The following is a 13573-nucleotide window of genomic DNA, read 5'->3' on the forward strand; positions in this document are numbered from 1 at the left end:
GCAATTGATTTAAAAAAAAAAAGATGCTTTTATATTAAAACAATGGGGGGAACGAGGCAAGCCGTGATCCACCAATCAGCACATGCACGTGATTTCATTATCCTGATTCGTCCCTGCACGAACCTTTCAGGCACTGCACAACTGGATCATCTCGCCGATCACACTACATGCTTCATAAAATGACCAGCCTTCCCTCAGGGCCTTTAATTAGCTTTCCATCACATGCTGACAGAGTCAATGGGAGATTGATTTGATTTTCCCTTGCAGAAGCTTGAACTGCAAATGCCAGAAGTCACATCAGGGACGTCGCATTACATAATGAGTTCATACGGTACCAAACGAATGGCAGAAAACCATCTATTGGTCTTCATTCTCTGGAATTTCATTGTATATAATAGCCTTGATTAGGGCCAAAATGTGCACATTTTGTAAGGTATTGCAACAAGGGAAAATTGAAAGTGCAAAAACAGTCATAACCTATTAAGTCATAAAATATCCCAAAATAAACCATGTCAGTTTTAGACCATTCTGAAGGGGATTGTTTTGCAGTAATAAGTGGCTTTACTGTATTATCACACTTATTATGTGCCTGCTCACCAAGTAAATACATGTACATTAAATACTGATTTTAATTTAAATTAATCACTGTAGTTATACAAGAGGCAAAGCTATTACAGTGTAAAATACTGACTGGCAGGCACAATGCTCTGAAGTATGCTAAGCTATTCTGTCAGGTGTGAGTATATAAATGTCACAGGACTTTCCTGAAAATATGGCTGCGAGTTCTCAAAATCTAGCAAAAAAATCTAGTTACAAATCTATTTGTAACTCTAAAAAAAATTGTAGAGTTACAAATAGCACGAGGGAGGTTTATCTTCAATGCTAGAGGTTATTTAAAAATTTTTTTTTTTACATTTTTGCTGTCACACCACAATACAGACAAAATCACATTTTTACAATATGTGTGTACACAGCATGTGTACATAGCATGGAGACCTTGTTTAAATATGAGTTTGGTTCATAGGTTCATCACATGGTCATATTCCATCCATCCATCCATCATGCTTATCCGGGACCGGGTTGCAGGGCAGCAGTCTAAGACTTCCCTCTCTCCAGACACATCCTACAGCTCTTCCAGGAAACACAGAGACTTTCCCAGGCCAGCTGAGAGACATAGTCTCTCCAGCATGTCCTAAGTCTTCCCCAGGGCCTCCTCCAGGTGGGACATGCCCGGAACACCTCCCCGGGGAGACGACTGGAAGGCATCCGGAACAGTTGCCCGACCTCAGCTGGCCTCTCGATGTGGAGGAGCAACAGGTCTATTTTTTGAGGCTGGTCCCGAGTGACCAAGCTCCTCACCCTATCTCTAAGAGGCGCCCAGCCACCCTGCAGAGGAAACTCATTTCTGATATCATTCTTTCGGTCATGATTTAAAGCTCATGACCATAGGTAAGAGTAGGAACGCATATCGACCGGTAAATCGAGAGCTTCGCCTTGCAGCTCATCTCCTTCTCCACCACGACAGACTGGTACATCGACCGCATTACTGCAGAGGCTGCACCGATCCATCTGTCAATCTCCCGGTCCATCCTTCCCTCATTCGTGAACAAGATCCCAACATACTTAAACTCCTCCACCTGAGGCAGAGACTCTCCACCAACCTGAAGGGGACAACCCACCCTTTTCCGACTGAGAACCGTGGCCTCAGACTTGGAGGTGCTGATTCTGGAGCCACTTCACAATGTTTTTAAATCATTTCAGAATAATTTTATAATCATTACTTACATGTATGATTTATTATTACATCATTTTAAATTATTTACTATCTCCTGCTTCTGCTCTTCTCTGTCTTTTCTTGGTCAACGTCTTGAATGACATAAGACTGTAAAACACTCATTTTGGGCACCAACAGCTCTGCTGACTATTTTGTTACTGGACTAACTTATATTTTCTTACGGGATCTGGCATCGGGGGCTGGATCCTAAATATTATCTGGCATCATGTGTATCCATCCCCCTTTTTTTCATTGTAGAAGTATGGGTGAGGCTTCCGGTTCATTAGACGCTATAGGTAAATGAGGAAAATAACAACGTGCAGTACATGGTAAAATTGTTTGCACTACAAACCAGTGTGTTCATAATTAAGATATTACATTAAAATAACATAAGACACACCCATTGTAAATATATCAAGCAGCAAAACTAACTGTTTTGTACAGCTAAAAATAGCTGGACACGGATGAGCCAGAACCTATAGAATTTACAAATTGCTTGTAAGTCAAGAAAAGTTGTATAGCTGAGGGAAAAGGAGAAGCAGCCAGTGGACCAAACCACTATGAGGCAAGGGAGGGGGACTCAGAATGTTTCTAAACTTAAAACGTTTTTTATATATAGTTTTACTACTAACACAATTATTTCCAGTGATTTGTAGTGATATTTTTAGGGGAGACAACCCTCATATAAGTGGGGATCCTGAACCCCACCCCCACCCCTGCATGGTTCTTTTGACCAATCAAAGGTGTTCAGAATCTAGACGTCAGTTGTGCGCGCGATCTCTGACTTGCATACGGTAAGATATCAATTTCGTTAAACAAACAGCTTCATTTATTATAAGCTAATATTTTTTGAGAGAGTAAACTCATTATATACATAAAAGACCAACGTTCTCTTACAAAGTATTGCTGCGTCCGATATCGAAAACTTCTCGAGTAGGTTCTACGTTTGAATTTGAACGCACTGCCCGACCGTTAAAACAGTACGTTCTATATAGTATGAATGGAATTCGGACGTACTGCATCCGGTATGTTGATTTTGCTAAATGTCATGCATCGTCATAACAGCGCGAAAATTAAAAAAAAACTTGATGTGCTCAGTAATGATTAAACAACCTTTTATATCTGATTCGCGAAATCGTCTAATCGATTTACAATGTTTAAACTTTTTTTTATAAATCAGTCGTTTACTTAAACACAACGAAGAACGTTACTTACACGTCTCCGATTTCCGCCGCTCGTGGTATAGTAAAGTGTTCATCGTATGAGTACGGAAGCAGTATGTCATCCGGGTACTTCTCGCCTACTGTTCGAATACTACGAACTCGGACATACTACTCGCCTCGCAGACTGTTTTTCGCATACTATATCGTAGGGAAGTATGCAACTATGTTTTTGTTCGCTTTTTGTATATTAGGCCAATTTAAATCACATTAAATACAAATGATTTCCTATCAAAAATATTTAATGGCACACATTCCTGTCATAGAAGGGTTTTATATACTCAATCAATGTGCATTTATTCTATGGAGCTAATATTTTATTTGTTGTCTTTATCCAGAGTTTTATTCTTACTGCCAATTTAAACACTATTCAAAAATCACAGCAAAAATAAATATTTAAATCTGTATTAATGTACAACAAACAACACAGCCTTTTGTTTTTGTTTTAGTACAGAAACATTTTGTTGTTTGGGGCGGGAGTTCGAAAATGGATGGAGGCAGTGGGATGGACATCCACCATGCTGATAGATTACTTCACACTGATCCATTTCAATCAATACAGACTCATTGCAGCCCTGATCTGACTGTTTGGAGATAATGAGATTCCAGCACGCCTGCGGATATTTACCGAGAAGAGGTTTAGGTGTGAACGGGTAAAGAACAGAGCGCGAATAGAATTCCCTTGAAAACATACTAAAAATAATGCTACACTTTGAGGATTTGCATTTTAGTTTAATTATTTTAGCCTTGTGCTTGAGTCTCAAAGTATTTGATAGTTTTCGTTTTCAAATTTGCAGTGAACATGAACATGAATCATTTAGTGGAAAAGATATGAATTGTTTATGAAAAGATGAAATCTGACACTGTATACAGAATGATGGTGCAGCCGACCTGTTAGACCCTGCAAAACAGAAGTGCTGTGTGATCACGGTGGGTCATGAACTGAGTGTTATACAACATTTGACTCATCAAACTTTTAATAGATTTCACATGTATGGCACGAACGCTCATGTACCATCAATCACAACAAACACACTGCATTCCTACATTAATTTTTTACACAGTTTTATACGTTCACGCCTCTATAATTGCAATTTAATTAAAACATTTTAATTTAATTTTGTACAGGTACACAGACAATATGCATTTTTCTAAATGGCAAGAACAGAACTATGTAACTTAAAGTAGCTCCATTTAGGATTAAATGGAATTTAGAAAGGTCTTTTCTTGACTGACTGAAAGTAATAACATAAAACAATGACACATATGTATGAAATTAAGTAATTAAAAACATTAAATGTCAATACCATGAAATATTATGATTTAGATTTTTTTAATACTATATGTATGTGTATATATATATATATATATATATATACACACACATATATATTCACACATACATATATATATATACAACACACACACACATATATGTATGTGTGTGTGTGTGTGTGTGTGTGTGTGTATTCCTGTGATTATTCAGTATTCATTCAGTATGTCATTGTTTTTATTTTATTATTTTTATTTTAATAGACCAGTCTTCATTAACCTTCACTTTACAATAGAAAACTAAATATTATTACAAAAACTAAATATCTCACTTCAATCTCACTGGTAACAAACCTTTAACTTTTGCCTCAATAAACTCAATAAAATGTGCTGCTTATTAGTTAGTAAGATAGTTGTTTAGGTATTTTGTAGGATTAAAGATGTAGACGTATGTATGTATGGTCATGCAGAATATGTGCTTTGTAAGTACTAATAAACAGCTAATATGTTAATAATAAGCATGTTAATAAGCAACCACTTAATAGTGATAACTGGTTCCTATACCAAAGTGTTAAGAAATATTCTAAGTATTCTTTTGATACGTTTCACAAGAATCAGGACAGATCATGGGAACCAGACAAACACACATACACAAGTCCTTTACACAATCTTGCATAGCTGCTTAGATGAGGATATATCATTTCTAGTGACTTTTGATTACACAGATCGTCTCTGCATTTAATAAAAATTAAGTGTTTAATTTTGTCATTATTCATTACTATCACTCTATTTTCCTGTTTGATACCGTTTAGTGCTTTGACACAATCTGTATTGTTAAAAGCGCTATATAAATAAAGGTGATTGATTGATTGATTGATTGATTGATTGATTGGCTGATTTAAGAATGTGACAACACTTCATTTTTTAGAATGCATTACCTGTTTTGGGTTTCTTTGAATTACTATTCAGCAAATTAGTCTTCCTGTCATTTCAATTTCAATTTCCTGTAGGGTGTGGCCAATTCAATCCACGTTCCAGCTCAATGATAGGAAGCCAATTTTTCAATTCTGAATATGTTAAAATCCAGATGGTGAGTAAATCATGACAGTAATAATTTCTGGGTGAACTAGTCCATGAGCAAAGAAGTGCCATTAATATAATCACAGCCTACATACAGTAATTGCTATATGAAACTTCGACTCTTTGAAACTTTGATTTTTCACATCTGTGTTGCACTATATTACAATACATTTGCTGTAAGTTTACTGTGTTTACAAAGCTCCAATCTCATTTATATCGTCATGACTTTCATATTAGGTGGAATCTAGGTATAGTACCGTATGTGTCAAGAGTCTGTATTAGTGTTAGTGCGAGAAGCTTCTGTAGCTCTTCCTCCAGGCTGTTGATCTTCTCCAGCAGACTGGCTCTGTCCTGCAGAGCTTTCTGTTCTGCCATCTTCTGTGCTTCCTGGATCTTCCTCTCGTACCAGCGTTCCAGTTGTGTGGAGACCGTCTCAAAGAAATGCTGCGTCACCTCCATGGCATGCAAGTTTGCCCGCTCTGGGTGAAGGTGGCCTCACAGGCCGCTGGGAAAACACCTCCAGGGTCTTCATGGTGTTGCTCTGCTGGGTTTGAGCGTGATGTGCTTTAATCCTGTCCTTCAGGTGTCTGCTGTGTTTCCAGGCCGGCCCGGTGCTGGTTCTGTTTCGCTGTCGTTGAAACGCTTGCTGGATGTGGACAGGCTGCTGCTGGCACTGCTGTCAAAGAGTTCATCCTTTGTTTGACCTGGACTTCGAGACATCGACCTCCTGTACTTCTGCTCGGTGCCACTTGGGTCAGCGGTCGCCAGCTTCCGTGATAGAGGTTTGTGTTTGACCATTGAAGGAGCTGTCAGGTTATGATATTCATCTGTATGAGTGTAGAAAGACATTTTAGAAAAGCTACATTTTCTTAATATTATTTAATTAAAATATTTAGTTTGGTCTTCAAGTGATTCTTCATTTTGAGTATTCCTGTTGCCTCAGAAATACAGTGCGTCACATTATGGCAGTAAAAGGGTTGGGGAGGCCAGTTGATGTTTGCTTTAATATCAGTGGAAGAAATATAATTCAAATATTATAATTGTACAGTTTCTAAAAACACGTTTTAAAAGATTAACATATTTATCATTTACTTTTTCTGGTATTTACTGAACATTTTTAGATGTTTTTACTAAAATTGACAGGAATAAATGATGATATGATAAAAAAATTTCAGTATCCAGTTTTACATTGTAGTATTAAAATGGGTTGGGGAGGTCACATTCACTTTAACATGAGTAAAAATATTTATAAAATGATAAATATAATAAAAATACACTGTAGTTAAAATAAAACTAGTAAAACTAGAATTTTATTAATAAAAATGATTTTATTAAAATAACAATGTGCTTATTAATGTTAAATGTGCATCTTATTCTAGTAAATTTAATAAATAAAAATATATTAATTTAATAAATTAAAAATTCTAATCTGAAGAACTGATTCAGCTTTTTACTTGTTTTTAAATATTCAGTTTCACACAGAAACATGCTAAATTATGGCAGTCAAGTAATTTGGGAGGTCAGTTCAGTTCAGTAATATTAAAGATAATTTTTCGCTTTGAAAAATAAGACTAATATTAATATCTTTCTATAAGTTTCTGTAGTAATATCTTGTATATATAATATGCTTTTTAGCTAAATGCACATCTTGTTTTAAGGATGTTTATATATTTTAGTGAGAAAAATTGGGTGCATTTTTTTCAAACCTGAAGAACTGCTCAGCTTCATCTCAAAGTATCTCCTGCCACGTGCATCCCCAAATTCAAGACTTTTCCTGCCATTGTTAGGGACCTGCTCCTGGGCTGGGTAACACATTGACGAGGTGGCCAGTGAGCTGGAGCTTTCTCAGAGATGAGCGACAGCAGCAGGGAGACCCTCGGGGTCTGAATCCACCAAAGACTGATCCACAGGACGGAGAGCAGAAGTTTGTGTACTGTGTCTCTGCAGGCATTCGCACTTCAAGATCCTGAATCTTAGACATGCACCAGCTTTTCACAGCATTGGTAGCAGCTACCTGCTTGAAAGATAAAAACAGAGCAGCATGAGTTTGATCAGTGATGTCTAGGCTGATTTGATGGTGGTCGTGACTCTCTTCTCTTAAGATGCTGTACCTGTTTTCTCTCACCCTCCAGGCGTTCCAGGTGGCTCTCTGATTGATTCGATAATGACACTCCATCCTTTCAGCCGACATACGCCTCCTGTGTGAGTTTCTCAAGAACTTTAATCTGAAAAGAAAGATATGAGTATCTAACATGCACATTTTTAGTGCCAATGATTTTAAAGTGTTTTTCCAATATATTTTATCCATAGGGCTTATAAAGAGTCATGTTTGTCTTCATGTATTAATGGTACTACTTATATTCAATACTTTTTCAAATACAGTTTTTCATTCAAAATCCTGAGAAGGGTCAGTTTTTTTGTTTGTTTTTGAAAATACTACTTTCATTCAACAAGGATGCATGAGATTGATCAAACATGACAGATAAAGTTGTAATGATTTCAATACTCTTATTATGAATTAAACAATTAAAATAATTTCAAGTAATCCTTGTATAATATATTACAAGTGACACAGCTCTTATCAATACTGATAATATTAAGAATATTTCCTGATTACCAATTGAACACATTGGAATCATTTCAGAATGATCATGTGACACTAGACTAATCAGCTTTGCCATCACAGGAATACATTTATTTAAACATTTTAAAATATATTCAGAATAGCTATTTTAAACTTTAATAATATTTTACGTTATAATTATATTTTATAATTATATTTTATATATTTTTATTTTAAAATGCAGCTCTTCTAAGCATAAGAGAAAAAAAGGTAACACTTTACAGTAAGGTTCATTAGCTAACATTAGTTAGTAAACATTAGTAAACTTGAACTATAATGAACAATACTTTAACTGCATTTATTAACCTTAGTTATGTTAATTTCAGCATTTACTAATGCCTTATTTAAATTACAAATTTAGTGTGTTAACATTAGTTAATGCACTGTGAACTAACATGAACAAACAATGAACAGCTGTATTTTCATTAACTAACATTAACAAAGATTAATACATAGTGTAATAAATGCTCAGTGTTCATTGTTTGTTCATGTTAGTTAATACATCAACTAATAATCAACTAAGAATGTCACCTAGAATTCTGTTATGAAGGAAAATCTAAACAAAATGTTGCAGTATCACAGCGAATGACAAACCTGGTGCTTGTTTTTTTGCTCTATTCTGCCCATCCTGCAGTTGATCTCCTCTTGGACCGTGTGAATTTCTGACCTCATCTCCATCTTTGCGGCTTTCTAAGCTGATTTTCCAGAGTTTTAATGAGGGGCTTACAGTGACAGTCATCCGCAGGAGCCTGTTTGCAGACACTGGTTAAGAGGTTTAAAACAAACAAATGCATTGCACTAACTTTAATGTACTGCAGAGTTTACCTGCTTTATCTGTCCATCTTTATCCCTGTATAGTGTATAAAGCTGATAGGCTTTTCCAGGAGTTTCTCTTCCTCCTGAGAGCTGGGGCTGCTGTGTTTTACTCTGGGATGGAGATCCTTTCTCATGTAGCTGATACTCCCTTCGAACACATGTTCCAACTTTAATAACAGCAAAAACATATTTACAATTAATGAATAGAGTGCTTTTTTTTAAATGTTCGTGCAAGAGCAGGAATTATTAAAGAGCGTGAGACTACATTAGGAGAGAAAATTGTCTGGTAAAACGTGGTCACCTAAAAATGTGATGACATCTAAATGAAGACCTGATTATAATTCAGATGATAAAAATATATGTATTTTCTGTTTCTAATGGTTCTAGTTTAATACATATAATGATCGCTAAACTGCTTTAACAGTTATATAATGAATAGTTTAAAGATATTGTAAAGATTTTATTAATCTTAAAATAACTTCAATTAACAAGTTTTTTTTAGTTATTAATTGTTCCAATAAGCAGAATAATGCATTTTATTGAAATATAAACCTCTTGGATCATTTAAAACTGAACATGAAACTTAACATTAAAATGAGAAATTAATACGACTGAGACTAACTAATTGGTTTTACAAAGTTAAGATATAAGTTAAGATATTTTTGTAACAATTGTGTAAACTGTTTTAATATCAGTGGTCTTAAAATGTATTTTATTATTTATTTAATAATATTATTTTTTATTTATTTGCTAAAAATATTAAGCCATCAAATAAACAGAATAATGTACAGTCAGCATGTCATTATTGCAAGATAAACCCTCTAAATATCAACATATTTTAATTCTGCAGGTCTAGTGTATTGGTATATTGTATCATATATATATATAGTATGAATTTTAATAATGATATAAATGTGATATCACTACCTGTCTCCTTGGGCTCCTGACCTTCCTCTCTCGTGCCGGGCTCAGAGTTGCTGTTTTTCGCTTAAGTTGATGTACTTGATCACTGTTGTTTGTGTCTTCTGCCACTTCAGTACAGTCCTGCACAATGATGGGAGTGCTTAGCACTGAGAGGGATATTTGGGCAAAACAATCAAATGACCTCTGATCTCTTTTAGGTTATGGAGGCTTAAGTAGTCATGTGACATTTTCTTTCTCACTGGCCCCTAGACCCCAATCATATTACAAATGATGAATCCATGACTGCACAGATGGGTGAATCTTATCTGAATTTTCCACCTTTTCTCTGGAGGAATGAGCTCTGGGAGGGACTGAGTTCTTCTTTGCCTCGCACGACATCTCTTCGTTTTCTCACAGTTTTTCCACGAGCAAACTGGGCACCTGAGCAGGGACATTCACGCTGAGTTATTATACTGATAAAAATAAGCATCAGACTTTAGCACCTGCTGTAGTAGATGTTGTAACTAAATAAATAAATAGTTACTTAAAAAGTGAAAAATACAATGAAATATTTGAAACATTTTACTTGCCAAAGCAACATTTTTCATCTTCAGTACAAAACCGAAGTTTGATGTGCGAATAATAAATAAATTTATAAAACAGAATATAATTTATTAATAATGTTACAATAAAAACGTTAACTAAAATAACAATTAAATAAAAACTAAATATAAACACATTTTTAAAAAATTATTAAATATTAATATTATTTATTGTAATATTTAAAAACAGCGTGTTTTCACATTTTTACTGGGGCGTTCTATAGGTTTTTCGCTAACGCCTTGTATATTTTGCAGCGCATCGACTGCATTCCCAATGAAGAAGTTCACCTTTCAGAGCTTGCGTTTTGTTCATTAAACTGAGCTTAGCTTTTTTTTTTATGCAAAACATGTTCTGTGCGAATGGCCTCATACTGAATTTTGACGGACTCTGTCACTCTGTTCACGAATGAGTCACTTTATAGACACGTTTATAAACCAATTAATCTCCAAAAACACTGAATCGTTTAGACATGAATGAGGGGATTGCCTTTATGAGTGAGTCATTGAGTCATTTGTTCAGTAGAGCTTATTCAATCGAAAAGTATGTCAATCGCTAAAAGAGCAGGACGACGAACTGCTTTTCTAAATGGAAAACTTTTGAATGTAATAATATTATTTACCTGATTGGATTGTGCTAGCAGGATAGCCAAATCGGTTGTTATTGTCCCGCTTTATCAAGTGCGGTGGTGGCCTGTCTGTTGATAGATTTAGTGTATAACAAATTGTCATTCTTTACAGTCCTATTCGTGAAGCCCACTGTAGGTTGAACCGTAGCATCATTCAACCCCAGCCCCCATTGCAAAATGCTTTCATAACTATACAATCATAAAGAGATTGAGGCATACCATGAGATTACACGACTTACATTGTTTTTGATGTTTGCGCTGGCTCCTGCTTCCAGTAACAGATTGACTGTTTTCTTGTGATTTAGGCAGCAGCAACACATGGAGCGCAGTGTCTCCTATCTGTAAAATATGTTGATTTTCTGCAAGATTATGATCACATAAAAGCTGTAATTGTAAGCAATTACCAGGATGAGATGCTGTAATCTAAACCACACCCTAGCAGTTTAAGACCATTTTAATTTCATTGGTGCGCACCACTTTATTATGGTTTGTTGAAGCATAAAATAATACATCTAGCTATGTAATGAATTATGTAAAGTTTTGTTTCCTTTTGACAGTTTAAAGCTTAATTGCCTATTAGACAAAACAATTTAGAAACTAGGACACAGCAGTGACACACACACACACACACACACACACACACTGGTACTGGATTCAAAACAATCAGAATGAGGATCTGACCTGGTTTTTCTTTCTCAGTCATCACAGAGCAGAAAGAACCCAAGAGGATCTTAATCGTGGCTACAAGTGATTGTAGCGTAGCAGCAATGTGTAAACACGTGTCACCTGCCTGGAAAGGAGAGACATGATTGCACTTCTTTCAGGATTTAGAATTCAACTTTTTTACTTTCAGTTAGCAAATTATATCATCATTTAAAATGGTAATGATTTTAAGGCCACAGTGCACATGCATTGTTTTGCTGTCAGGCATCGCTCCACCTAGTAGAAGCACTTGAGCGGTCTGGGAATGTCCATTCTGACACGCTATGTAGAGCTGTGTTTCCTACCTTGAAAAAAAAAATAATTAATTAGATTTCAGCACCAGCTTCAGCTGATTTTTTTATTTTCTCAACGACTTCTACTAATCTACTTTTTGCAGCGTATCAGTGACTAAAACCATAGTGTTCCTAGGCTGCTTAGTCAATCAAACCTAAAGCCGATTGGCATTGGAAAAAAGCTCTTTTTGTCTATTTGAATGTGTGCTGTTTTAAGTTTGTCATGTCAAAAGTTCATTTTGTTGTCTAAATTAAAGCCGCTAAAAATAATAAAAATTAAAAAAGCTTTTGAATCTCCCGTTTCAAAATGAAATACTCAAGCACATAAATACTTTTATTGATGCTTCTTCATATTTACTTTATGAAATAATAATAAAAAATATTATGTATATATATATATATATATATATATATATATACTCTCTCTCACATATAATTTTTTTTTTGGCCTAATAAAAATCTATTATAAAACAGTGAAAATAAACCTCTATTATACTGTATAACTATAGGAATGAAGATAAATGAAATTCTCATGTTTTTATATATATATATATATATATATATATATATATATATATATATATATATATATATATATTGTTTTTTAAGTTTTTGTTTTAAACTCCCAGTGAATGGAAAATAATCATAAAAAGAAGACACTTTGTTTCTCACTTGTTACCTATTTGGCGCTTTGTGGGGAGCTTTGCATATGAGCTGTTGAATCCATGCCATGATGCCTCATGCATAAAGCAGTGTTTCCTTCCTGCAAAGAAAATCAGTTCTACACTGTTAATTTCCACCTGATTACATTTTTATTTTTATTTTTTTAAAATCAGCTCATTCACACCAACTTACAGTGAGATGAACAATGAATCTGGGTTGATATGCAGTTTACTTGCAGATTCTGGTTACAGTTTGTATAAGTGTTAGGAAACAATACAAAAGTTTCTGTAAGGCAAAGCAGACAGGCCTTGTCTTGTAAAATCAAATTGCACAGCCTCCATGGATGAGAGGGATGGCGTCGGTTTGCAACGGCTGCCGGTGCAGGGCTGTCTGATGAGCCCTCATAAAAAATAAACGCGCATTAGCGCTGGGTACTTTGTGATCCTTCTTCTATATCAGCCCAAGGCCACCAAGTCACGCGTAAGCCACATTAGAACTTTCCTAGAATGCAAATTGTGGCCTTGGCAAAATCTTGCTTAAGCGTGTATCATTGCTCTAATGGTTTGAAAAAGAAGTAAAGATAGGTATGATTTACGTCTTCCGAGGATGCTTCTGTAAAACCGCCGTCCGCCCCTACCTCTGTGTTTTATGAGACCAGGTGAACTCACAGCTACCTTCTCTGAAGCAGAACCGCATGCTCACGCCATAAATCACCGCAGATGCCACAATCCCGCGCACAGGGGACTTACAGACCAGCGTATGACCAGCTGGCTTTTACTGACATTAAAAGGTCCGTGATGTTAATCCCTCGCACAGGAACAGAGAGACATTCATTGTGATCTTTCCTTTGGAGTTTTGGCACAAAGAGTATTTCTAGATAAAAAAATGATACTCATCAGATTTCTATTTTGTACTTGCTTTGATTTCTGACCTTCAATGCTGTTTTCGTTTCTCAAGCCAAGTAATGAACTGAATGGTTAAATTAGGACAAGTGCTAGA

The 13573-nt window shown here is 35.5% G+C and overlaps 1 protein-coding gene across 1 annotated transcript; it reads right to left on the reverse strand.

Annotated features, from left to right (window-relative positions):
* Window positions 1-1095: 1095 nt before the first annotated feature.
* On the reverse strand, window positions 1096-12979 carry ankrd6a (ankyrin repeat domain 6a). The gene is given in 26 exon segments (XM_043263221.1): window positions 1096-1366; window positions 1474-1734; window positions 3886-3895; window positions 5604-5836; window positions 5838-5965; window positions 5968-6037; window positions 6039-6099; window positions 6102-6173; window positions 7053-7239; window positions 7241-7363; window positions 7458-7486; window positions 7489-7540; window positions 7542-7571; window positions 8564-8659; window positions 8662-8718; window positions 8795-8940; window positions 9706-9831; window positions 10029-10076; window positions 10079-10148; window positions 10911-10941; window positions 10943-10959; window positions 11147-11230; window positions 11232-11251; window positions 11598-11706; window positions 11824-11919; window positions 12905-12979. Coding segments are annotated over 26 exon segments (2502 nt in total).
* Between the last annotated feature and the right edge of the window lie 594 nt (window positions 12980-13573).

This window comes from Puntigrus tetrazona, chromosome 17 (assembly GCF_018831695.1).
Source record: "Puntigrus tetrazona isolate hp1 chromosome 17, ASM1883169v1, whole genome shotgun sequence".
Taxonomy (NCBI): Eukaryota; Metazoa; Chordata; class Actinopteri; order Cypriniformes; family Cyprinidae; genus Puntigrus; species Puntigrus tetrazona.